This window comes from Orcinus orca, chromosome 10, assembly GCF_937001465.1.
Source record: "Orcinus orca chromosome 10, mOrcOrc1.1, whole genome shotgun sequence".
Classification (NCBI taxonomy): Eukaryota; Metazoa; Chordata; class Mammalia; order Artiodactyla; family Delphinidae; genus Orcinus; species Orcinus orca.
Genome location: NC_064568.1, coordinates 84271726 through 84299586, shown reverse-complemented (window position 1 = coordinate 84299586; position 27861 = coordinate 84271726). Strand labels below are relative to the sequence as shown.

The 27861-nt window shown below is 39.9% G+C and overlaps 1 protein-coding gene and 1 pseudogene across 3 annotated transcripts; both read left to right on the top strand.

Moving 5' to 3' along the window:
* Positions 1 to 15: 15 nt before the first annotated feature.
* Positions 16 to 15382, top strand: LOC117198875 (zinc finger protein 239-like; annotated as a pseudogene).
* Positions 15383 to 15554: 172 nt separating this feature from the next.
* ZSCAN16 (zinc finger and SCAN domain containing 16) lies at positions 15555 to 27522 on the top strand. Of its 3 annotated transcripts, none has more exons than XM_033417066.2 (4): positions 15555 to 15604; positions 16184 to 16650; positions 17645 to 17783; positions 21713 to 27522. In XM_033417066.2, the coding sequence occupies exons 2-4, from the start codon at positions 16267 to 16269 to the stop codon at positions 21772 to 21774; spliced, it is 585 nt and encodes a 194-aa protein (XP_033272957.1). In that variant the 5' UTR covers positions 15555 to 15604; positions 16184 to 16266; the 3' UTR covers positions 21775 to 27522. The 3 variants fall into 3 exon arrangements, with proteins under 3 accessions (XP_033272957.1, XP_033272958.1, XP_012394647.1); XM_033417067.2 differs by lacking the exon at positions 21713 to 27522 and adding an exon at positions 19947 to 19981 and having other exon boundaries at positions 15557 to 15604; XM_012539193.3 differs by having other exon boundaries at positions 15562 to 15604; positions 21771 to 27522.
* Positions 27523 to 27861: the final 339 nt, after the last annotated feature.

Here is a 27861-nt window from a genome sequence, read left to right as displayed (position 1 = left end):
GCCCCAGAACGTTTCTAAGACTCGCACTCCTGGGTTACTGGCGCTAACACGAGTAGTTCTATTCTGACCACCCGTTTGTCCAACGTGGCCGCCTACTCCCGGAAGCCTTTTGTGGTCTGCCAGGTCCTTGTGGCTTGAAGGACACAGACAGCCGACACCTCCTGAGCCTTGGGCTAGTGGTTGGTCACAATGATGTGCCAGTGCGGTAAATGAGAACGGGGTTTGTAGTCTAGCCGGTTAACTCACTATATTGTCTTACTCTTTCGAAGATCCAAACCAGTGGAAGACATGTATAAGCGGCTCCATGTCCTTTATCTTGAATGATTCCTAAAACAATCTTTCTCCAAGCCCAGTCTAGAATCCCCTAAATTAACCTTTAGGGCCGGGAAGGTGAAGGTGTTTTGGAAAGTTGCCCATTGAGTAACAGATGCCAGGCACAGAGAAGGCACTAGAGGGCCTCCTTGCATCGTCCTATATTCTGTCCCCGGAAACCTAGAAGTGTACCTGAGCTCGAGGCGTGATCCCTGGAGCCAGCACCTGGATGACCAATTCACAGTGGTAACTGCATCCCTCTAACTGAGGTCTTACTAAGTGCCAGGCACTGAATTTAATTGATTCTCAAAATAACACTATGTAATAAGGTCTGCCGTTTAGTTAATCGCACTGTAACATTATTTTCCTGGTTTTGTAATTGTGCTGTGGTTATATAAGATGTTAACTAGGGGAAGCTGGGTGAAGGTTATAGGGATTGTTCTGTACCTTTTTTCTGGCAATTTTCTATAAGTTTAAAATTATTTCAAAATAAGACGTTTAAAAACCTCTACGATATTTTTACAGAGGGGAAAACAGAAGTTTAGAGATGTTAAGCCACCACACATAAGAAAAGAGGATTCAAGCCCAGGTCTTTTGGAATCCACAGCCCGTGCCCTTAACCACTGCCTGCCATGCTAATTCGTTGGTAATCCACATTTCTGCAAACCCATAGGCCCTGCTTAAGTCTGTTACTACATGGAAAACTGAAACCACCTACCCCCGCACAGCCTACTACCTACACTAACATAATTTGACTGTTCAACTGTCTTCCCTAAATGTAACTCCACTATTCCACTTCCTTAGCAACATACCTTTACTATTCCAGGAAATTCTTGCCCTAGAAAGTAAAAGTTGCCGATAATTATATTTGTTTCAAGAACTTGCCCCTCAATCCATTTATGTGAACATCAAACTGTTCAACTTTCAATGGATAGGATCTAGACATTTTGTAACCGTCAACTCAAATTCTGCACCTTGCTGTGCCCATCAATCCTAAACTATTGTATCATGATCCTTGCCCAATCCTTATCCTGCTTTGAAAGATCTGCCTTAAGCCCCCAAAACCTCATAAATATCCTGACTTTGCCTTCTTCCCTGGGAGACACTACTAAGACTCTGTCAAGTAGTACTCTCTACGAATAAACTTGGGCTGGCCTTATCAACTGATTGTTTTGGTGTTATTTGGAGGAAGCAAGCATCCAACAATATTCCCAGTACTGTCAAAAATGCAGTCTCCTGACAAACTTCCCTTCTCCTACTTGGAAAAAGGTTTGAATTGCCTTAAACTTATTTTTTTTAATTTTCTTTATTGAATTCTCTTTAATTTGGGATTGAGCCTCCTTTTTCTTCTGAAACAGAAAGATTAGACTTAGTGTGTGAGCTCAAATATTGAATCAGCCTGCATATACATATCTTTTTAACTATGGTTTCTGTAACCTTAGGAGTGTGCCCTAAAGGATAACACGTGTCAGCAATCCTCCTCTTGGCCCATTGGAGTGGGAATAGCTGCTGTTTTCCTTCCAGATGTTCCTGAAGAGCCAAAAGGGCTCTTCGAAGTAACTAATAAAAAAGGGCCTGCTGGGCTTCCCTGGTGGCGCAGTGGTTGAGGGTCCGCCTGCCGATGCGGGAGACACGAGTTTGTGCCCCCGTCCGGGAGGATCCCACATGCCGCGGAGCAGCTGGGCCCGTGGGCCATGGCCGCTGAGCCTGCGCGTCCGGAGCCTGTGCTCCGCAACGGGAGAGGCCACAACAGTGAGAGGCCCGTGTACCACAAAAAAAAAAAAAGGGCTTGCTGTGAGTCAGAGATCTGGCACAAAAGGGAGCAGCCAAAACAACCAGGAGTTATTCTGCCAGCGCTTCCAACATTTCTGCTACAAGGAGACTCCTGGGCCCCATGAGGCCTTGAGCCAGCTCCGGGTGTTCTGCTGTGAGTGGTTAAGGCCTGAGATACACACCAAGGAGCAGATGTTGGACTTGCTGGTGCTGGAGCAGTTCCTGACCATCCTGCCTGAGGAGCTCCAGGACTGGGTACAGGAGCCTCAACCAGAGAGTGGGGAGGAGGCGGTAGCTATGCTGGAAGATCTGGAGAGGGAGCTGGATGAATCAGGCCAACAGGTGGGAAAGGGCCCTATGCTCAGCAGAGAGATAGTTGGGAGTGAACTTCCAAGCTGGTCCTTTGTGGGGTCTCTGGGTATCATTTACTCTGTTGGCCCTTCAGATGCCTAAATGAGCTTGCTTGTCCTCAGGTTTCAACCCAGGCCTGTGCATAGGAAGTGCTTTCTGAGACATCGGTACCTCTGGACCCAGCTAAGCAAGCAACATATCTCCAGCCTCAACCCATGGAGATCCAGCTTAAGGGTGAATCTCAGGACGCTCTACAGCAACAGGATTGTGGTTAGTATTGACACTTAGGTCATATGGCTCGCCTGGAGACCTTAGAATCATTCATCATTCAGCAGATGTATATTGAGTACTTATTATATGCCAGGCACTGTGCAAGGCACTAGGTGTAATAAGCAAAGTGGACATGATCTTTGTTTTCATGGAGCTTATAATAATCTGACGACAGAGGCATTAAACAAACAACCAAACAAATAAATGTGCCATGATAGATTGTACATGGGGGGAGAGGGATGACAGAGAAGGTGTCTTTGAGGAAATAACGTGGTAACTGAATCCTAAAAGTAGAGTAGGAATTAACCAAGTGAATAATAGAGGGGAAAGCAGTCCAGGCCAAAAGAGCATGTGCAAAAACAAGTGTGAAAGAAATTGGTGGGTTTGAAAGACGGCCAGTGTGACTGGAACGTGGAGAGACAGGCAGAGTAGCAGAGAGAAGATGGTCAGGAACCAGAAAATGGGGGCTTTGTGGGTCCTGTTAAGAAGTCAGTAAATCTTTACCTTTCACTGTGTGTAAGCCTAGCTCTGGGTTCTCTGAGGATCCCTGCCCTAAAGGGGTTGAGTATCCATAAAAAGATAGCTGTTGATTTGAGACAGTGAATGATTATGTGCCAAATTGGAGATCAGGTTCTTAGGAGAAGAAATCTACTTCTTCAGGCCCTGGTGGTAGCAGAATGGCTGGGATTTGAACTGGGTCATAAAAAAAACGGGTAGCATTTCACTGGGCAGAGAACATCAGGAAGGCTGTTGCTCATACTTCCTCCTCTTCTAGCTCTCTCTGTCCTGCTACCCTGTGCTTCAGTTCTTCAGTGGAGATTTCTAGTTATTTAGCCCATTTTTTTCCTCCCAGTGCTCTTTCCTTCCCTGTCCTATCAGACCCATGACATATTTGGGTTTTGCTAATATGCTCAACATTCTCCCAGCCACCCTCACTGCACTGCCACACACATCACCACCCTGTTGGATTCATAAAACACCACCTGTGACCATACCTTCTCCACTTGCCTGCCAAACCGACTCAGAGCTATTCTTCAAGACTCACCTCAGCTGTCGCCTCCTTCAGGAAGCCTTTTTTGATACTTTCCTACATGTTTGAGTTATGTGATACCTCTTGTGCATACCTGTTACAGCAGTTAGCATATTGTATTTCCACTTCACTTGTCTGAAGCTCCTTCCATTGATTACAGTTGGTCATTCTTAGGAACCAGGTTTCTTTTTTAAATGTGAAATGGACATTTTCTTTAATACTAAGATGTTAGTTAAGTTTTCTGACATGTTTTATCAATTTCTGAGGCACCATTCTTATATGTCAGCACCTTTCCTCTGGATTCACTCTTGTTGAAGTTCATCCTTTAATGATCATTTTATTGAGTCATTTGTTGAGACGTGGATGGATCTAGAGACTGTCATACAGAGTGAAGTAAGTCAGAAAGAGAAAAACAAATATTGTATATTAACACATGTATGTGGAACTTAGAAAAATGGTACAGATGAACCAGTTTGCAGGGCAAAAATAGAGACGCATATGTAGAGAACAAATGTATGGACACCAAGGGGGGAAAGCCGTGGTGGGGGTGTGTGTGTGTGATGAATTGGGAGATTGGGATTGACATGTATACACTGATGTGTATAAAATGGATGACTAATAAGAACCTGCTGTATAAAAAATAAAATAAAATTCAAAAATTAAAATAATAATAATTTTAGCAAGATTCTTTGGGTAGTAGACTTAGCCTTTGCATGTCGGAAGATACCCTTATTTTGCCCTCCCTCCTTTTTAATCATGGTTTAGCTGGTGTAAAATTCTAATTGACAATTTTTTTTCCTCAGCATTTTGAAGATACTACTTCACTGTCTTCTAGCTTCTATTTGCTATTAAAAGGTTACTATCAGTCTTACTGCCTTTTAAATTTTTTTAGGGATTCCATCTTTATCCATTAGTGGCTTTTAGATTTACTCTTAACCTTTATGATCTGAATTTTCATTAAAAAGTGTGTCCTGATAGGGTTTTATTTTTGTTTGTCTTGCTTCATCTGAAAATGCTCTTTTGCTCTAAGATCTCATGTTTTTCTTCAATTCTCGGAAAATTCTCAGCTACTAATTCTTTAAATTGTGCTGCTTTTAAAATTCCTTATATTATTTTCTTCTGGAACTCCCAGAATACGCTGATTAGAACCTACTTATCAATTTATTCATTTAGCCACTTTTTCACATATTTTATGTCTTTGTCTCTCTGTGGTACATCCTAGTGGATTCGTCTTCTGTTATCTTTGAGTTTATTCTGTCTCTAGTTTATCCACTTCTAAAATTTCTATTTAGTTTTTATACCACATATCTTTGTTTCATTTTTGCTTATTTTATTTCATAATTCCATGCTTATTTGCCATGGATGGTATGTCATCATTTAGCTCTTTTAGGTATCTTTATTCTACTAATTTTTCAGGATTTTTGATGAAAATAACTTCATCTGGATTGAATTCATGTTCCAATTGACTTTGTGAACCATCTTTCTTAGTGTTCCATTCATTCTGAAATTTTCATATCTAGGCTCACTTTGAGTTCTTTCTGATCTGTTTAACATCGTCTGCTTCCATGTTTAGCTATTCTGTTGTTACTGTTACCTGGCCCCCTGGAAGCAGGTTGTAGGGCTCCTGTTTCATGTCATACACAAATATCACCAGTGTAGTCACAGGCTTCCAGGTGGCTTGACATGGTTCTTGGTCAGAGTTGTATCTTTCTCTGTATGTGTCTGTGTGCTTGTGTATGTGTGTACCTGCGTGTCCCACCCAGCCTCTGGCATCAAGCAGTGAGCTGGTGCTACTCCCTCCTTTCATGAAGTACTTTTAGGTCCCCATTTTCCTCTGGGACTAAGACTTCAGTCACTCTCTGGGGCCCAGCAGACCCACAGCTTCAACTGTAGCCACCATTGTGTATTTTTGTTTCCTTTCTGGTCCGCAGAGATGTTTATCTTACTTTTTAGCACAGATGGGTTTTTAGATTTATTTTTATTTTTTACTCAGTGTATTTAGAGCTGAAGTGTGAACTCATGGTGCCATCCTGCCTAGAAGTATACCATTTTCCCCAACCTTTTTTAGACAGTTAGAAATTCAGTTTCTATGCTGTACTTTTTTATATTAATCCATAAATTTTTTTCTCATGCTAATACGGATTTTAGTTCTATTATATGTGCAATGCTGTCTTGCGACCCATCTGCAGTAGCCATTTTTTATTTGCTAATGGCTCTAAAAGACTATGTTCTTGCATAAATGTGTCTCTTCGTGTAATTTGCCTTTAAATTCTACACAGATATATCTAAGGTAACTGTAACATAAATTAAAGTTTTAAAGCACCTAAATACTTTAAGATAACCTTATATAAACCACTAACAATGAGGGGTTTTTGGTTTTGTTTGTTTGTTTGTTTGTTTTGCGGGACTCTCACTGTTGTGGCCTCTTCCGTTGCGGAGCACAGGCTCCGGACGCGCAGGCTCAGCGGCCATGGCTCACGGGCCCAGCCGGTCCGCGGCATGCAGGTTGCGGGATCCTCCCGGACCGGGGCACGAACCCGTGTCCCCTGCATCGGCAGGCGGACCCCCAACCACTGCGCCACCAGGGAAGCCCCAATGAGGGTTTTTTAACCATAGTGGCAAGCTGGTTTGGTGAGGAAATTATTGCAGGTTCCTGTCCTAAAAGGAGACCCCGAGGAAAGGCTTCTCTTACTCTTGGCAACATTCTTTCTCAGCTCTGCCTTATCTCTGGGTTTCTGCCCTTCACAGAATGGGAGCTCCAGGACCCAGAAGTGGCTGTCACTTTTCTCAGGCAGACTGCCAGTGAGCTTCTTCCCTCATCCACACTCTCAGAGGTCTGGAATGTGCTGTTTGACCATGGCTGCTTCTCACCCCTCATCCCAGAGTCTCTTTAGGCAACGCATTTTGGCACAGTCAGCCCAGTGCTTCTGCTTAGAGTTAGGTCTGACTTGTACTACATCCTAGATCTTCAACTGGCTCCATAGTAGTCTTTCCCTTTTTTCTCCCATTTAATATCTTTTATAACACAAAGCAAACCACTTTTCCCTGCATTATTTCTACATGGTTATAAATTCTGCCCTTTACTCTGGGTCCTAAAAATGTGATTACTTCAGGGAGAACATGGCTTGAATGGGACAATCTCACTTTTTCTCAGAAACTGTTGATCATTGAGGAAGTGGCCACATCTCCCACCCTGGAAGAGTGGGGGGTGTCGGGACTCTGCTCAAAGGAACCTCTGTAGGAAAGAAAGGCAGAGGAATTATGGAATCATGCTTTCCTTGGATGAGGTCAGATGGGAGTCTAGGGTCTGCTAAAGAACCTTCTCTGTGCTAGTACTGGTTTCCTGGGAAATCTCGAATGACCCACAGAATGTAGCTTCAGGTTTGACAGATTTCCAGTGTTCTTTGCAAGAAGAGTAGTAATGTCTCTGGGAGCTAAAGCAATTTCTGTCTGTCCCCACATGAGAACATCCTCTTTTACCCCCTGTGTCTAGACTCTAATCTCTTTGTCCTGCCTGTTTACAAATGTGATACTTCTCTGTGGCTGATCCCAGAGGCCTTCAGAGCAACCTGCACAGAACTGTTTCATGACTCCCAACTTGGTACCTGCCACTGTCAGCTTCCTCTTTCATTTTGTTCCTCCCACAGTTTCTGTTCTTTCATCCCTCTCTACTCAACTTTTGGCCTTCCTGGTGAACCCATTCTTATCTTAGGTCTTCTTCTGTTGTTTATGATGCTTGTTCATTGGACCATTCTTAATCCTCCCTGATGTTTCTCCACTCTTTTCTTGAATCACCCCCTCCCAGTCCAGCCACTGTTAGTCCTCTCTTCCTTTGCCATCTCCCAATTTCCTCCTCAAACGTTGTAAAACCATTTTGTTGGTATATTGAAGCTGTGTACTTCTAGTATAAGTGTTTCATTTTATTTCCTGTATATTTCAGTGACATTTGAATACTGTATTTTTTATTTCGGATGATGTGATACGAATTGAGAAAGAAGAATTGGTTCAAAAGCAGGAGCTTACTGTAGATATGGAATCCCAAGAAAAGTTATCAGACCAAATCAATGGAGAGGCTCTTGAATGTGGAGAAACCCAAGAACATGAAGGATGGACAGAAAGATATCAGAGAAACACTTCAAATGACAGAAGATATAAATGTGATGAATGTGGAAAAAGATTCACTCAAAACTCAAGCCTCATTAGACATAAAAGAATCCACACTGGAGAGAGACCCTGTTCATGTAATGTATGTGGCAAAACCTTCATTCAGAGCTCACAACTTACTGGCCATCAGAGAATACATAGCCAATTAAAACCGTATCAGTGTGATGAGTGTGGAAAAGCCTTTTATTACAGTTTACACCTTGTTCAGCATCAAAGGACCCACACTGGAGAAAAACCTTTCCAATGTAATGAGTGTGAAAGCTTTTCATTACAGCTCAGGCCTTATTCAACACCAAAGGACCCACACAGGAGAGAAACCATACCAGTGTAATGACTGCGGGAAAGCTTTCTCTCTGAGCTCACATCTGATACAACATCAGAGAGTCCATACTGGAGAGAAGCCATACCAGTGTAGTGAGTGTGGGAAAAGCTTCAGTCAGAGTTCAGGCCTCTTCCGTCACCAGAGAATCCACAGTGGGGAGAAACCATATGACTGTGATGAGTGTGGAAAGACTTTCAGTCATAGTTCAGCTCTTGTTGGGCACCAGCGAATACACAGTGAAGAGAGGCCCTATGAGTGTGATGTGTGTGGGAAAGCTTTCAGCTATAGCTCACATCTTCTGGGACACCGAAGAATCCACACTGGAGAGAAGGCCTATGAATGCGATGTGTGTGGAAAAGCTTTCCGGCAGAGCTCACACTTCATTGTACATCAGCGAATCCACACTGGAGAGAAGCCCTGGCGATGTCAAGAGTGATGTAGAATTTTCCGTCTATGTCCATTCCTGTGGGACATCAGAAAAGCACAGCTAGATGTAGGGAACTCTGTGATCCTATTGCAATTTCAGCTGTCATTTGAAAATACTTATAGAGGCTGAAATAGGCAGACACCTGACAGCTTACCAAGCAAGACATTGTGATGTTCTGCCGCTAAGCACATCATGTGATGAACTGGGACTTTGGAAGGGCTCATTCCATATTCTCAAACTTTTCTTCTCTGAAGCAAGTGGCTCAGGCAATCTAAATGGTCTGTTAGACAAATAACAAGATTTTAGAGATTACTACTGTTTCTTTTCCCTTTCCCTTTTTATTCTCCCGTTTTCTTTGGAGTTGGAATAATAATCTTGTCTACAGTGTGAATTTAGAATTAACATCTGATCTGCATTTTTTTTAAAAACCATGAATTTTTGGTTAGCTTGATAAAATACATTAACCAATCAATTACATACACTAAAACATTGTGCAATACGAAAGCCATTTTGTAATATTGGAATGAACTATGATTTGCATGGGTAGGATGGGTTAGTGGCAGTAGAGCAAGAAGATTTACCATGCAATTTCCCAGTGACCTTTCACATCTTAAACCAGAGAGGGCAAACAGGCCAATGGGCTGTAGTTGGCCTGCACATGCATTTTTCTCACAATTTTTTTTTGTTTTTTTGGTGATATAAAATTATTGCAACTACTTAAGTTCACATAAAGTCTGACTTTCCAGATTCTCTTACAAAAATGCATGATGTGGCAACCCTGAGCACCACATTCCCATGTGGGAACAACTGACTGGAGCTGATTATCACTGTTGTCTAGTTGGACATGGTCCCCACTGCCACACAGATTCCTACTGTCTTATATCCCCCCCCTTAATTCATTTTGTCTGTGTGAACCCTGCCCCTGCCCTAAGGGTTTCTCAGAGAGGCTTCAGGGCTCTAGGTCCCTCACCACTGAAACAGCTTCATTTTAATTCGTTTTAAATATTGGCCTCTAAATAAGATTTCTCTGAAGAAAGGGTTTTCTGCTAGCAACAGTTTGAAGATTTAGATTAAATAATAAATTCTAAAATGTAACTTTTGAGCACCTGAAGGTAGAGGAAAGCCACTTTAAAATTTTCTTTAGATAGAATGTATAGGTAATCTATTGAAAGTCAATTATAATAGCTTCTAACCAAATTCTTAGAGACCAGTTAATCAGGTGAGATGAAAAACATAAAAACACATGAAGGGAGTCAACATTAAGTGAAAAATTGAAAAAACGCAAGGCCAAAAGCAGAGACCATTTGGGGAAGAGAACCGTTGAAATGTGAAACATTCAGTAATAGGAGCAGTTGTGGGAAAGCGGTGGGATGAGGCCTTAATGGGAGAGTAGGCAGAAGTGAAAAGAAAAAGCAGCTAAGAAATGGAAAGATGGGGATAAACTCTAGGAGAGGAGGAAAGCAAAGAGAAGTTAGGGAGAAAAGGGAAAGACCAGAGATGCCAGAAAAACAAACTTCAAACAGGAAATGGAAGCAAAAGTAGTGAAAACATAATAAATGAAAAAGCAACCTTTAAAGAAACATGAAGGGGAGGTTGAGGGTTTGTAGAGGCTCGAGCCCATGTTTTGGTCGTTAACCTCCCAGTAACTTCAGAGTAATAATCAACCCTTTATTTCTATGCCATGTAGACCAAATCCCTCATATGAAAGATCCTAACCCAAACCTGAGTTCACTACTCTATGTACCACTCAGGATCCTGGTCCTGCACGGGTCTCTGAGTGTTGAGACACAGGACGCCCCTCTTTACCACTCTAAGCCCCAACTTGTTGAACTCTGCTCAGCCTGAACTCTACCTTCTTAGCAAAACCAAACAAGCAGAAGGATTCTCCTGAGGAGCAATAATATATTCTTGGCCTCTCTCTGCGAGGCATGTGGCTTGCCTGTTCCACTAAAGAGGAAAAAGCATGATGTTGTGAGATAGTAATATCCATTATAAATTAAATAATGATATATGCAAAAGGAAAAGCTCTTTGCAAAGTATAACAATAATAGCTACCATCTGTTGAACCCCTGTGTCCCACACACTATACCAGGCACCTTATTATCAATATATATCTCATGTAAACTTTCCATCTCTTCTATAAGCACTATTTATTATATCTCAATGTCTACATATAATTTATTCTTATGAAAAGCTTGTAATAAAATGAAAAGTTTTTATTATATTAAAATGTTAATTAGCCTGTTAAAGTGCTTTTAGAATAAAATCACACAACTATGTAAAACAGATTAAAAATATCAAAAATTGGAAGGGAATGACCACAAAATGTCAATAGTGACTGTATTTAGGTGATGAAAATGGGACGATTCTCTTCTTTTCTTTCTACTTGTCTTATATTCCAAATGGAAAATTTAGAATTTATCCTACACATGTAATAAATACTTTAAAAAAATTAAAATGCTACAGAATTTTCTGAGCCTTTCTGGAGATGATTCTTTGATAGTTTTTTCAATTATTTCCTTTAGGATTGGTTTTTTTAGATTTTTCTACTTCTTGAATGAATTTCGGAACTAATGGTTTTTTCCCAGAAAACGATCAATTTCATTAAGATTTTTAAAAATTTTGGTAGCATACTTACCTCATCTGCTATTATTTGTCATTGATAACTTAATTTTCTTCTCTCACTTGGATTTACCATAGGTTTGTTGTTTTTATGGGCTCATTTACAAAGATTTCATTCTTGGATTTATTTATTAACATGACTTTTTCTATTTTTAATTCATTTACTTTTATTTTTCTTTTCTAACCTTTTCCTTGGGAATTTCTCATTCTTTTTCTGATTTCTTGAGTTGAATTCTTAGTTCATTTATTTTCTCTCTGTTGAAATAATGAAAGCAAGTGAGTATATACATCTACCAAGTGCTGATATTTTTTTAAATTGTCCACTAGTGTTTTTTTCTGGGTTTTTGTTTTGCTTTGCTTTGTTTCTTGGTAGTTTTGGAAGATATAACTAGAGGGAGAGAAGGGAGGACTCTCCTTGTCATACATAGACTGTCTGCTTATGCCTTAGTAAAGAGGTCAGAGAGGCTTTATCTAAGTAGAGGAAGGACATACCTAAGCCAAGGGCAGAGCCAGGATTTTAACAGGATCTGTGACAGTGGTTGGAAGCCTCATTTTGTCTGGTGTTCAACCACTCAAGTTACCACACCTGGTGCTCCAAGGCGCTGGTGTGTTGATTCTCTGAAGTTGACGAGTGACTGAAGCCAGGGGTACCTGAAGAATACTCTGGGCTACTCAGTATGTTCACGGCCTCTAGCAAGGTTTGTGTTTGAAAACCTGATAAGAGAATTTGATACAACAAGGCACTAAATAAGGAGGGAGAAACATGCTAATAGTGCACCGTGCACTAAAGGGGGAACAGGAAATAGTTAAGCATTTTCTAGATGTTTTACTTGCTCAGTTGGCTATGAAGGACATATTATGCCAGTCAAGGGAAAGGGCTTTGGCTTTCCATCATGTAATTCTAGTGAAAGAAGAACAGGGGTTATCCTTCATCTAAATGTTTCTCCCCAGAGAGGAGAGTTTTCTAAAGCTTACATGAAAGTCACTCATTTCTACGCTTTCTAAATGTTCCACCCATGTTTACTTGATCACTTATATTTGCCTGAAGCACAGGGAAGTTAGATCTGATTTTCATCTTAAAGGAGTTATACTCTTTTACAGGATGACTTGTCAGGCAAAGAGTTTCAGAGAGAGAAAAGAGATATTGATGGCATTCTCCAAACAGGAAAATTGTTTGTAAGTTGTGAAGAATAAATAGGGTTTAAAAGCAATTATCTTTTTCTATTTATACCAGTATTAAGTTTTTATAAAAATTAAACCTTAACAGAAATATATAATGTATAAAATGCAAGTTCTCTGTAAGTTTACCTCAAGTGATAATCGCTGAGAACACATTTAAGATGATTATTTTACAAAAATGATCATATCATACTGTTTTGTAACTTACTTTTTTTACTCAGTATGTCTTTGGCATCTTATAGTTTTTAGTTTTAAAAATGATGAGGGTATAAGGGCTTCCCTGCTGGCACAGTGGTTAAGAATCTGCCTGCCAATGCAGAAGACGTGGGTTCGAGCCCTGGTCCAGGAAAATCCCACAGGCCGCGAGACAACTAAGCCCGTGTGCCACAACTACTGAGCCTGCGCTCTAGAGCCCATGAGCCACAACTACTGAAGTCCACATGCCTAGAGCCTGTGCTCCCAACAAGAGAATCCACCACAGTGAGAAGCCTGCACACCAAAACGAAGAGTAGCCCCGGCTCCCCGCAAGCAGAGAAAAGCCCACGTGCAGCAATGAAGACCCAACGCAGCCAAATAAATAAAATAAAATTTTAAAAAAAGTGATTGGGTATATAGAAATTTAAATTCCCAAATGCTGGATATTCAAGTTTCCCCATTTAAATAAAAAATGTCTCTTTGTACACATTTTCAAACATTTGTATAAGTATTTTATATGGATAATTCAAAGAAGCTAAGTTGCTGGATCAAGGAGTACAGGCATATTAATTTTAAGATGTCTTCCAAAAATATACAACTAACAGTGCCTCTATTTCCACACACTTTCTAATATTGAATATTATCGATTTTTTGTCTTTGGTAATGGAAAAGATTTTTTAAATCTCATTATTGTTTTAATGTAAATTCTTTAAGTAGTAAATTTGAATACTTTTTAACAGTCATTTTTGTCTATCAGTATTTGTGTTCTATAAATGCCAACTTAGGTCCTTTGCCAATTTTTCTACTGGCCTGTTCACGTTTTTCTTTTCTTTTTTTTTTTTCAAGAGATCTTTGCTTATTAGGAAAATCAGCCCTGTGTCTTTGAGATGTGTGGTATATTTTACTCTGAGCTTATATTTTAGGTGGTTTTTTTTTTCATTCAAAAATCCTAAACTTTTCCATCACCAGTTCCGTTTATCTTTCTCTTCATGGCTTTTCAGTTATGTCTTTAGGGTTTTTTATGTCACACTTAGAAAGTCCCTCCCCACTCCAAGGTAGCAATAGCTTCACATTTACAAGTCTATGTTAACACAGCAGCCAGAAAAATCTTTTCAATGCCTAAGTCTGATTAAGCTACTCCTCTGCTCAGAAATTCTGAACGGCTTTTCATCTTGGAGTACAAAACAATATCCTCGCACTCACGCAAGACCCTCATCTCTCTCTCTCTCTACTCCCAACACCCTTTGCTCCTTCAGCTCCAGACACATAAGTCTTCTTCCTGTTCTTTAATTATTTAAAATACTCTCCATTCCAAGCCTCTGCATTTTCTATCCCTCTCCCAGAAACCCCTTTACCCCTAAGGGCCCACTCACTCATCTCCCTCAATCTTTGCTCAAGTCAATGTACTAGTGAGGTCCTCAATGACCACCCTATTAAAAGTGCATTACTCCTGGGCTTCCCTGGTGGCGCGGTGGTTGAGAGTCCGCCTGCCGATGCAGGAGACACGGATTCTGTGCCCCGGTCCGGGAAGATCCCACATGCCGCGGAGTGGCTGGGCCCGTGAGCCATGGCCGCTGAGCCTCTGCGTCTGGAGCCTGTGCCCGGCAATGGGAGAGGCCACAGCAGTGAGAAGCCCGCGTACCGCAAAAAAAAAAAAAAAAAAAAAAAAAAATTGCATTACTCCTTCATTGTCATCCCAAACTCCATATTTTCTTTATTTTCTCCTGAGCACTAACAACCACCATCTGATACACTATATATTTTTCTTGTTTGTTTATTGCCTGCCTCCCTACCCCCACCCTCCACACACACACACACTTAGAAGTTTTATGAAGGCACGGGCATTGTTCTACTTTAAACTACTTCCAGCTTCTAGAACAGTGCCTGGCACAGTAGGTGAATAATCAATATTTGTGAAAGAAAGAGAAAGGAGAAAAAAAAACTAAGCTTTTCGTACCCATCAGCTTGGCAAAGATCAAAATATTTCATAACATTGCGTTGGCAAGTATAGGTAAACGTCGCAGATGCGTTCTATGATTTGGCACTAAGAAAAGTACAAATGCCCCTACTCTGTGCTCTAGTAAATCTTTTTCTAGGAATATATACTATGGGTATATCCTTACACACAAGAAATTATGATGTTCAGAGTAATTTATTGCAGCATTGTTTGAAAAATAAAAGAATGGAAACAACCTACTTGACCATCAATAGTGTAATTATTAATAAATTATGGCATAACTGAATACTATGTGATTATTCTTTTTAAAAAAGAGCAAGATGGAAGAAGCCCTTTATGTACAATCTCCAAAATCAATTAGTAGGAGGGGAAAAAAAAATCAAGTTGCAGAACTGTTACCATTTGTGTATGGGTGTATTTGGGGGTGAGGGTGAGGGAATCTAAACCTGCGTAATATACCTATGGAATGATATAGCATATGTCACGAAAAATGGTTGTCAAATCTAGATGCGGGGGCCAGTTATCCTTTTCTTTTCTAATCTTTTTTATTGAAGTTTACTTAATTTACAGTGTTGTGTTAGTTTCGAGTGTACAGCAGAGTGATTCAGTTATACCTATATTCTTCTTAGATTCTTTTCCACTATAGTTTATAATTCTTTTTAAACACTGAACCATGTGAATGCATTACATACCCATATTACTTATTTAATAATTAAGTGGGGGAAGAAAATCTTGAGAGGGAAAAAGTTTTTTTTTTAAGAGCAAAAAAAAACAGCTTCCGGGCGCCTAAGTCCCATCAGTTCAATGTACAGGAACCGGGCCCCCCGCGGGTTAGAACTGAGGGTGGGCAGCCCGGCGGACGCCACCGAGGCGAGGCTTCCTAGAGCGGCCCGGAAGTGCCCTGCTGACAGCGACCCAGCGCCGATTGGTCGGTTTGAGTCTGACCTTTGTTCGGGCCGCCCAAAAGACGCTAGCTGTCGCACCTGTACCTCTCGGCGCGAGGTGGGTCTCTCCCGGCTCCTGGGTGGAGGAGGGGGCAGGGCATAGTCGTGGTCTGCAGCAACTGTCTCCCCACACCTCCCCCTCACAGGCTGTCCCCTCCCTCCAGACATAGCTATGAGAGAGGACTTGGGCCGACATCCCGGGAGAACGGAGCGAAAGGGAACACTGGTTACGAGTTGCTCTGCGAGGGCATTCATCCTAACCCCCTTCCTGAGTTGGCACATGTACCCCACAACCACTGCATCCTAGGGACCCGTACATCTCAGGTTGTGGAATGAAAGAGGCTTTTAACAACGCTGTTAACACTTAGCGTTTATTTAGTGCTTGCTCTCAGGCCAAGGACTTCGCATACTTATTTAATCTACACGTCGACCCTATGAGAAACACGAGAATTTTTACAGATGAGGAGCTAGTAACTTGCTCTAAATTACACAACAGCCCAGATTCAAATGCATGCTCCTGCTTCAGTGTTCTTATTTACAGCCTCCTGTCAGACTGTTTTCTCTACTCAGTTCTGGTTGCTTCCCTTTATCAGTGTTTATGTTCACAGCAGCTTTTGTCATTTCTCTATGGTAACAGATTTTTCTCTGAGACAAGATTCTAAGAGATTCTCCTTGAATCGGTTCCAGGTAGAGGATTAATCTCCTGAAAAACAGCCCAGAATGGCCACATCCCTGGAACCTGAGGAACAAAAAGGACTTTTAATAGTTAAGGCAGACCATTATGGGGGACAGGACTCCATCTCACAAAAGTACAGTCCTCACAGAAGGGAACTCTTCAGGCAGCACTTCAGGAAACTCTGCTATCAGGATGCACCTGGACCCCGTGAAGCTCTTACCCAGCTCTGGGAGCTTTGCCACCAGTGGCTGAGGCCAGAATGCCACACAAAGGAGCAGATTTTAGACCTGCTGGTGCTTGAACAGTTCCTGAGCATTCTCCCTAGGGACCTGCAAGCATGGGTGCAGGCACACCATCCAGAGACTGGAGAGGAGGCGGTGACTGTGCTGGAGGATCTGGAGAGAGAGCTTGATGAACCTCGAAAGCAGGTGGGAAGGGGGCGGTCATTTGGCTGTGAGAGAGCAGGGTTTAGACCAAGCCAAAGCAAAAAGCATATGAAAGAACACCTGAAGGTATTTAATACGTTACCCTAGAGAAGAACAAGGCTTAGGGACTGACTGCCAGTGTCAAATAACTGAAGTGTGATTGATTAAAAAGAGACACTAGACTGATTCTATGTCAGTTTGGAAGGCTAGGATCAGTGAGAAGCTGTAGGAAGGCATAAAGGTATCAGGAAAACAAACAATTTTCTAACATTCATGGTTACCTATACGTAACATAGGCTACCTTGTAATAAAAAACTCCCCTTCAAGGTTTGGTTCAAGTAGGATAATAAGGATAATACAGAACAGCATGGTCTAATTGTGACCCATTCACATTTAATACATGTAATTAAATATACATTTAATATATGGTAATTAAATATAATGTGAGCCCTATATGTGATTTAAATTTTTAGTAGCCACATTTGTGAAATTAAATACATTTCATTTAACCAAAAATATGTAATCAATATTAAACATGAGGTATTTTACATTTTTTAATTTCAGTTTTCAATATTTGAATGTATTTTACACTTCACATATCTCAATTTGTATTAGCCACATTTCAAGTGCTCAGTAACCACATCTGGCTAGTGGCTATCATATTGGACCACATGGTTATAGAAGAAATGCCCCCATTTGGTGGAAGTTGGGTTCGATGATCTTTAAGGTACCTTTCAAGTCCCCAGACTATGATTCTGGACCTCTGCCGATCACTGTTAGAGGCATCGAATTTTCTTCTCCAGTGTCCTGAACTGTACAGATTAGACTGCGTCTCTTGGTTTTTAGTCATTATTGCTATTTGCAGTTGCATCAGAATTTGTCCTCTTTTCTATGGCCCTGGTCCCTGGCACATGCTTCTTTTGATCTTTCTCTGAAGTTCTTTCGGTTCTTTCACAAAATCTACCTTGCAAGCCCAATCATACTTCATTGTTCCCAGGTCCCAGCCAATTCAGAAAGACAGGACACACTTTTGGACACGTTGGCCCCCTTGAGAAGGCCACATGAGTCACTGACTATCCAGCTCCATCCCAAGAAGACCCAGCAGGAGCAGGAATCTGGGGAGCCCCAAAGGACTGGTAAGGAGCAGGAGTCTGTTTATGAGGAAAGAGCTTGTTCCTTAGGTTACAGAGGAGCTTTCTCACTTTCATCTTCTCCCTTTTAAGTTTTCCTGCTTGTCCTTCACCTCACTGTGGAAGATCTTATCTCCCTTCCTACCCTTGCCCTATCATGGAAAGAACTGTATTTCAGTTTTTCATTACACTTAAAAGCTGCTATTTGGCCCAAGGGGTGGGGGAGGAGTTCACCAGATGTAATCAATGCTACTAATAGAACACAAGATGAGGACTGATTAGAGTCCCTTGAGTTTGGCATTTAGAAGTTAATGAGTCTTACCAAGAGTATCAGGAGGCAGAAGCTGAAAGAGTCAGACTATTTTAATAAGCTTTAGTAAGCTTAACTCTGTGGAATCCTCACCTCTTTTCTGTGAGAAGCCATATAAGTTTCTCTCCTCACCTTTCAGAGAAGATAGGACACGCACTTATAAAATAGGTCACAATAATAATTTAACGTGTCTATTGTGCTAAATTGTATTGCAGAGAACACGGAGAATTATTATGACTAATGGCTTATCTATGCAAAACTTTAAATTCTAGATATCTTTCCTTCTGTTTTTTTTTTTTAATACTTCTGGACCAGTTTCACTCTGCTTCCCGTTAATGTAAGTCCAGAAAATTACACACTTCCTATACCTAAAATTATAGAGGTTTACACATGTGCTGCTACCAAAATAACCTTTCAAGGGAATACTATACAGTTAAAATGTGAATTGTATTTTCTTAATCTAATCTACCAAAAGATACCTCATGAAATCTAGCTATCCTTGAGGCCTATGACTTCTTAGGGAAGTCTACTTTGTCTGCATTGAACAGTATTAATATGACTTTTTTCTAAGGTACAGCCCTGGCAATCTTACACAATTTTTATCTGTGCTCCCACTACCACTATACTCCCCGCCAAAAAACAGACAAACAAAAAACAAAACCACCAAAGCAAAACCAAAGGAAAAAAAGAAAAAAACCCTGCAGAAATCACAACAAATACATTTGAAGAAATGCCTCTCAACTTTATTAAAAGAATGTAATATCTGGTCCAAATCCTCATTTTACAATTAAACAGATATACCCACAGTGATTGTGACTTTTCCAAGTTTCCATAAGGAGTTAGAGGGAAAGCTGGGGCTCCTGTCTACTAGTAGAACAATTTTTTAAAACCATCATGATAATATACCAAAAAGCCAGTGTCTTTTAAAATAAATTTATTGTTAAATAGAGAGACTTTTTTATGCAATATCTCATTTTAAAATTTTCATTGTATCCATTTCAGCAAGATTATTAGTATTAGCCGTTGGCTAGGGTAATGGGACTCGTCTCTGTAAACATACCTGGAAATTATAATAGTGGTCACTTAATACAGAATTATCTTCACATATGAGAGAACTTGGAGAACTGAGTGTTTTGCAGTTCTTTGTAGCACATTGTCAGGTATTTCAAAAGGAATTTTTGGATGTTCTGTTAACCCACAACTCTGACTCTCTGGTAGCAGTAAGTGATTGTCTACTTAACTCTGTTCCAGTTTCACTTCAGTCAGCATTTAACCTTGTTCTTTCCCTCTAGACTGTCAAGCAAGTTGTACATATGGTAATCAAATGGTCTTTATGGACATAGCCTCATCTCGGTGACGAGCAGGACTGGGCTTACCTGGAATGTAACTGATAGGGACTCTTGGATATGCCAAAATAAAATTGGAAGAATGGCCCTGGCAGAAGATGCTAAAATGAAATACTCCTAATTTCGTCAGTTCTGAAACAAGATCTCCTAGAATCCTATTAGCCTGGGAATAGCTGGCACTTGGAAGAGATACATAAAGCCCTGAAACTCCAGTTGGCCAAGTAGACTGCAGGTCCCTGAGATGAGAAAAGTTCCCATTTGACAGTTTCCATACAATTTTCTTTATGTTGTTCAATTGCAGATGTAAGGGAGAGGGTTGTAATTTGAATTGCTGAACAAGGAAAACTGACCCTGTATTTAAAAAAAAAAAAATCTTTTCAAGTCCTGGTGAGGGATTTTTCTCCAGACTTCTCCTGAAGTTGTAGGAGAGAGACTCATCCTAAGGACTGGTAGATTCCCCTGAAGGTGGTAAACTGACCATAAGTGCCAACTCTTTGTATCCTTTTTTAAAAGATATTCATCTTCATCAGTAAGCCACCGAAAACCAACCATCAGTGACTCCAGTATGTAAAAGAAGCTGTTGAGCCAATATGTTGATGTTTGAAAACACTTTTCTTAATGGTATGGGGGTGTCTCTGATTTCTGTGATTTGCTTAATGATCATTAACCTACTAACTTAGCAGTACTTCTGCCACACGCTATACTTTTACACATGCTTTATCATACATTTCGTCATCTGATCAAACTATAGGAAAGGAGGAGGGCACAGAGGTGATAAGGAAACCAAAATGGTTATAATCTGCCAACATTTAAACAATTTTCAGCAAAGCCAGGACTGATATCTGGACTTTCTGGCTCTAATCCAGTCCTTGTAATTTCTAGCCTGAGATAATATGGTATTTAGATTCCAAAACAATATCATTTTAGAGCAAATAACCAAACTTTAAGAAATTTATTGCCTGATTAAAAAAAATATATTGTAAGGAGGACGGTAAGATTTGAGGAAGATTTGGTAGGATGGGGACACTGTGATGACAATGAAGAATGGGGTTCATGGCGCTCAGTCCAGAGCCAGTGTTTTCCATACCCAGCCCAGGAACTGAAATGTTCTAGTAGCTCTTGCTGCTTCTTCCGTCATACCGAGTGAACCACTGAAAACTATACGTGATTAAATGATTGTTCTACAGTTGGGATTCCTAGGCCTGTTGAGATGGAGGTTTCATCATAACCAAATAGGTGACACCCAGCATTAAGACCAAATAGGTTTATTCCCTCCAAATCATCAAAACACCTATTTTCTTATAGAATTCAACTCAACAAATATTTATTGAGTACGTGCTATGTGCCAAGTTCTATGCTTAGCTTGGGGTTGAGGATATGGGGATCAGAAAGAGGGAGAGAGCACGTCCGATTTAGGAGGTTAGGGAAGACTTCCTGGAGGAGACAGCATTTGAGATGGACTTTGAATAATAGCTAGGCCAGTGGCTCTCAAAGTGCAGTCCCTGGACCAGCAGTGTCTGTCATACCAAGAAGAGCAAATTTCAGGGTTCTACTCCAGCCTTATCAAATCAGAAGCTCTGGGGGTAGGTAGCACAGCAATGTTTTGATAAGCCATCCAGATGGTTCTGATGCACAATAAAGTTTGAGAACCACCAAGCTAGGGTTTAGACAGGAGGAGATGATAGTGAGGACATCAGTTTCAGAAAAAGGATTCCACCCAGCACATACACCAGACCATTCACTGTCACTTCCTGCTTAGCTTCCTCCATTTATCCTGACCTGCATGCTCTCTCTGCTTTTAGCTAACTATTATTTATACATACTTCTCTCCTTTAATGGTTCCAACTCACTATATTCCTCTCAGACCCCTGATCCCATTACCTTCTCCAGTCACTTTTACTTGGTTTTACTCCCACTTACTACCTAGGTTTCAGACCCCTCATGTTTCTCCCAAAATTTTACCTCCCTCCCCATCTGTTTTCTAATCTCCCTGTTTATCCCTCTTAGTTATCCTTGGCATGTGTGTAGTTCCTATTTACCACTCTGCATTTGCACAGGATTGCCAGGTAACCCCTCATCCACATTTTTGCCTTTTCCTCTCTTCATAATCTATTCACAAATAATGTATCCTGCTATCTTCCTTACTGGCCTCTTCTTTAATTTCTTCCCTATATTGTCAATATATGTTTTGATGGTGCCAAATATCTAACTTTTGCATTGCATGTGACTTTTCATTTTTATAACACATTTTTAACATTTACATGTTCTTTATTCCATAGGCTTTTTGCTTCTTAAACCTAGAATAGGACCTGTTTGTATACTGTTCATTTGTTACAGGTGATAAAACCAAGACTAAGAATGAAGAGTTGTCCCAGAAGGAAGATATACCCAAAGACATGGAATTCCTTGGGAAAATAAACAACAGACTTACCAAAGCTATTCCTCAGTATCCTGAATCCAAAGATGCTATTGAAAGTGAAGGCAGATTCGAGTGGCAACAGAGGGAAAGAAGACGCTATAAATGTGATGACTGTGGAAAAAGTTTCAGTCATAGCTCAGACCTTAGTAAACACAGGAGAACTCACACTGGAGAGAAGCCCTATAAATGTGACGAATGTGGAAAAGCCTTCATTCAACACTCACATCTCATTGGACATCATAGAGTACACACTGGAGTGAAACCCTATAAATGTAAAGAATGTGGGAAAGATTTCAGCGGGCGCACAGGTCTCATTCAGCATCAGAGAATCCACACGGGTGAAAAACCCTATGAATGTGATGAGTGTGGGAGGCCTTTCCGTGTAAGTTCAGCCCTTATTAGACATCAAAGAATTCATACAGCAAATAAGCTCTACTAATATGGTGGAAGTAACAAAAGTTCTTTAGACACTCAGGCCTAATTAGTTATCAGAGAAATCTGCCTTGGAGACCTTGAGTATCCTGATGTAGGCAAAGCTTCAATCATCATTAAAAATTTCTCTGGCACCAGAGAATTTACCTGAGTAAAATTTCCTTTTATTTCTGAAGTAGTTCAGTTTCTTGGAAGGAACTAAGAGTTATTTCAGAAAGCCTTGTCCACTGCCAGCATTGCTCACTTGCAGCCCCAAATAACCATGTTTCCTGGTCCTGGTTGAAAGATGTGAATTCTACCTCTCGACTCTGGCTCCTTTTTCCTTGGCCACTCAGTGTATGACTTTAGGCAAGACATTCATATTTTCTCTGCCTTCATTTTCCCATTCTGCAAAGTGCAGATGATATAATAGAAGCCCACCGGGTATGCTGTATTAAGTTAAAATAGATGAAAACTGCTTTTGAAATTAAGAACTAAAACCATACTATTTTTCCCCATCATTAGTGATATAATGGCCTAAATATCCCTTATCTTAAAATGGGGAATATAATAATTTTGTGGAATATTTTGCTTTGCCAGTGATAAAAAAATGAGGAAACCACCAGAAAGATAGCAGGCTAAGAAAAACATTAAAATGGAAAGGAAAGCTGTAAGTCATCAGTGGGAGCTGCTGGGAAGGGGGATGATGGAGTGTGTTAGGGATCTGTAACTTTGGATAAGTCACTTCTCTTCTGAATCTCAGGTCATTTAAACTGAGGGAGATCGGGAGAGGTTGGTCTAGAACTGCACTGTCAAATATGGCAGCCAGTACCCACATGTGGCTATATACATTTAAACTTAACTGAAATAAAGTGGAAAATTCAGTTCCTTGGTGACATTAGCCACATTTCAAGTGCTCAATAGCCACGTGTGGCTGGTAGCTACAATAATGGACAGCACAGATCCAGACCATTTTTTATCACTGCAGAAACTTCTCAAGGACATTGCTGTTCAATCATTGGTAAGGTAACTTCCAGCTTTGGTATGTGATTCTGAGTTCAGGAAGGTAGCAAAAGAGATAGCTGAAGAGGCTGTAATAGCAATAGGAGATAAAATACAAACACCTTAAAACAAAGTAATTTAGTAAAAATAACTCTGTGGTACTTTTTCAGCCTTAGAAAGAGAGTGTATTGTAATTGGAGAAAGATGACTATTAAGTAAATACAATAACCTAATAATCAAAATTGAAAGCTTAACTTACTACTTCATCTCTATAAAAAGAGTGTAATTACCTTTACAAGGTAACATCCCCTGTCAGTTACCCTATACTAATGAGAAACTGGGACTCTCAGGACACTAATACTTTAAGACACAGTGAACAATTTAGTTTTTCTTTTTGGCTTCAGAATGTATTAGCATTTCATGAACGTATTTGCGACAGTTTTACATCACTAGTTTGAGAATTTTATAGCATGACAGGAATTGTGACCAAAGGCCAACACGTTCAAATTTACAACACCATCAAACTGCCACGAACCACTAATTCTAGGAATAGCCATCACCAAAATGATCAGGAAGTGATCTAATCTCTTACTGAAGACATTAATTACACATACTTGCTTTGAGAGTAGGAAAAGCACCAGAATCATTTTGTGTCTACTACTATTGGAAGGTGACTCTTAAATCATTCTTCATAACACCATAAAGATAAACTGAGCTTTTATATCTTTTGAACATAATGCTCCTTATAAAAAAATAAAAGTAAGTTTACTTTGAATGTATACATCAACTGATACAAATATTTTAAGACATCAAGTTTCACACTCATACTTGTTTTTTCATTTATCTGAGCACTATTTCAAAACATTTGAAACAAAGGATTTTTTAATGATCATGAAAAGTAAAGTATTAAATCTTTAGTATTAGAAACATCCTTTTCTAAAAAATAAAGTTAGATGCTTAATGAATGATAGCTTTTCCCCCTTTACCTTCAGTCTTGCTAAAAAACTGTCATGTGTAGAAGCTGTTCACAGTCTTTAAAGGGGAAACTCATGTTTCTGATCTTATCCTTGAATTTAGAGACTTCTGCAATGGTAAGAAAGATGATCTTGGCTACCACAACATTAAGTTTACTTAAATGGGTAAAAACGATGACAGACTGATTTTCCTCTAACGTACTCTGTATGATTGAACATTCTATTCAGGTAGTAGTTTTGAATACCTGTTGTGTATAAAGAACTGTTCTAGTCTTAGAGTTGTACACCCTCAAAGTCTGAGTGAAGAGTAGTTTGGAGCACTGAGACCATGCTACCCTTTTTAGTCTGGTGTTGATTCCAAATTGCCACCACAGTGTCCACCATCTGATCTTGACCAGAGGGGCAAGGATAAGAGTCAGGGAGGTACAGAAAGATTTGGGGCCAGAGACAGCCTGGAGTGATAGTGGCAAGAGAAGAAAGTCCAGTGGGACCTGGGATAACTGCTGGCATAAGGCAAAGGGGGCATGAGGTTAAAGGAGATCTAAGTAGTTGTTAGTATTATGAAGGATTAGGCAGTGTCCTAGTAAGTCTGTAGAAACGCACAAAAAAATTGGTGAGGATGCAAGCAGTTAGAAAGAGGAGCTCTGAGTTCAATCGCAGCCACAGTTATTCGAAAAGAAGGTGTAATATGTTAGACGCCGTAATGAGACCACTGAGTTCTAGCAGAGAGCCATCCTGGAATGATGGCACCTGCTCGAAAAGAACCCTAAACATGGAAGGCAGTTTCTTAAATAGTTGTGTCAAAAACATATGCATCACTCCTCCCAAATTTTTTGGAGGGTTTTTCTTTGTTTTGGAGGGAGGCAAGAACTTGTAGTTTGTAGTTTTCATGAACTAGTAGAACAGACAGTGATTTTAAGAGGCATCTAAAGGGAGTACGGGGGCAGTTCTTTCAGATACAGTTGGGGAATGGTGGATAAACTGGTGATTTTGAATGAGGAGCCAACAGCTATAAAGGGAGGAAACAGATGAGAGTTGGGGTAGGAGAGGATGTCGGAGGTATGCACGGGCCTTGGTGAACAGGGGGGAAACAAGATAGAGGAGAAGGGGATGGAACAAAAAGAGAGTGATAAAAAAGGAGCTAGGGTATAGGGAAAGGAACAAAGATAAAATAAGAGATGGTGATAGAGAAAGAAAAGAGTGACAAGTAATTCCAATATTGACATCAATTATAATTGAGACAGTGGGTCATATGCCACAGCCATACGAAGGTGAACAGATCAGCTTATCCCAAGGTCGTTGAGTCTTACATGCACAGCACATATTATTTATGTTATCTTTATTGAATGGGTCTACAATCTCATTCTGAGCATGAAATGATTTCTTTATAGTCTAATCAAAAAGTCCATCAACAGTGAAACTGCTAGAAACTTTGAAATGCTTCAAAACAACCTGTTCTCCCCTTAGTAATATCACAAGGCAATTAGACTAAGGTTCTAAAAGAATAGATCTCTCAGTCTTTCTTACTCAAATCCTCTAGAGCACAGTTTCTCAACCTTGGTTTTACTGACATTTTCAGCCAAACAATTTCTTGCTGTGGGGGGCTGTCCTCTGCAGTGTGGGATGTTTAGCAGCATTCCTGGCCTCTACCCTCTAGATACCAGCAGCCCCAACTTGTGGCAAGCAAAAATTTCTTAAGAGATACAAATGTTCCCTGAGGGGCAAAATCTCTCCCCCGCCCTGCCAGCCCAGTTGAGAACCACTGCTCTATAGGAAAATAATCTGATTTCCATGACCGTTCCACATCATATACAATAAGATTCAACTTAGAAATGTTACATATGGCCAGCACTGTTAGACCCTTTTACTACCCCACAAAATGATTTTCTAGACCTTCTTCTCTCTATACCGTACTTCTGCTGCTACCCTCTCCTTTGCCCCTTGACCCAACCACAAATAGACACTTTATCCTTGATCTGCACTGTCCAATACATTAGCCACTAGGTACATGTGGCTATCAAGCACTTGAATTGTGGCTACGCAACTGAGGAACTAAATTTTTTTCACTTTAATTTAAATTTAAAAACTGATACTCAATTCAGTTATTGGAGAACCTTTAAGTATGTTCGGAGTATTTCGGTTATAGGAATCTATTTTTTCCATTCAAAATTTTATGTAATCTCAATACAGATCAAGTACTTCCAATGAAAATTTAATAACTGAATTGAGATGTGTAGTAAGTATAAACACACTGGATTACAAAGACTTAGTATGAAAAAGGACTGTAAAATATTTCATTAATAAGATATTATTTTAAAATAATATTTTGGATATACTGGTTTAAATAAAATACATTAAGAATTAATTTCACCTATCTTTTTACATTTTTAATGTGGCTACTAGAAAACTTACATCCACATAGGTGGATCACATTACATTCCTATTAATTGGACAACAATGATCAAGATCTTCTCACTCTCAGGGTAGGTCCCATTCACTATGTTCCAAACCACCTCAGTTCTGTGAGGCTAAGTTCTGTGCTGCCAAGGACTTTTTACCTTTTTCTTCTTATTCATTAATCCAACAGGTATTTACTGAGTGCATGCTATGTGCCACGCCTCTATTTTAGGTATTGGGGATAGAGCAGGATATAACAAGATATTTCCATGTAAGACTGTGAGAAAAATAGTGAATGTTAAAATTAAAGGTATAATGCTGTCCTTTCAGATGGAAGACTATTAGGAAAAAAAAGGCAGGGCATTTCAGGTTAGGTGTGGGGAGGAAGGAAAGAAAAGGGGGAAAAATAGATTGTTACTTCGGGATTACAATTTCATTTCAATTTAATAAGATTTTAAGTTTGGTTTGTTTGGCAAGTCCAATAGCACAGCAATAGGGACTAAAGGTCTTTGGATATGCCATTGCATGAGAGGACTTATTAATGGTTAGACCTGCTTTATGCATTATTTTTAATACACACTTCATAGTATTTACTGCAGAAGTCTCTTTGGGGAAATTAGCAATGGAACAATTTCTATATGTAAGAACCATAAGTTCCCATGTATGTTGAATTAACCTATTATATATCACCGTAATACTGGGTACAAGGAAGGAAATTTCATTAATCCAGTTATTGTGCCTTTTTGTTTTTCTCTACTCCACTCAGTAGATAGTCTTGGAAAACTCTCCTATAGCCTTAACTTTATCTCAAAGACATGAAGTGATTACGTGCTTTTGATGTTTTTTGTTTAAAAATAACTTACCTATGAAGAACAATCAACAGATAATTATAAACAAATTCTATCTTACTATCTATATAAAAATACAAACATGAATATGAGGACATCTAAAAATGCAGAAATAGTTATATATTCCATGTATCAATGTATAAAAACATAGCTGGAAGGAAATCCTTTTTCAGAATCAGGAAATAGTGCCTTATCTACTAGGTTAAAATCCTAAACCCTCCAGCAAATGTATAATTCCATATTTTGAACAACTTTAGTATTTCATTTTCACATAAAATATGTAAATAGCTATTCACATTATTGTGGTGATTTGCATGTACAATAGGAGTCAGATGGGAAAGAAAATACCATTCTTATTTGTAAAGCAATGACAACAC

What these genes read in the sequence shown, in the direction of transcription:
- ZSCAN16 (XM_012539193.3), top strand. Translation starts at nt 16,267, where the DNA reads ATGGCCACATCCCTGGAACCTGAGGAACAAAAAGGACTTTTAATAGTT. An exon ending in TTGATGAACCTCGAAAGCAG is followed by an intron (nt 16,651 to 17,644) that starts GTGGGAAGGGGG and finishes CATTGTTCCCAG; the next exon opens with GTCCCAGCCAATTCAGAAAG. An exon ending in TGGGGAGCCCCAAAGGACTG is followed by an intron (nt 17,784 to 21,770) that starts GTAAGGAGCAGG and finishes CATTTGTTACAG; the next exon opens with GTGATAAAACCAAGACTAAG.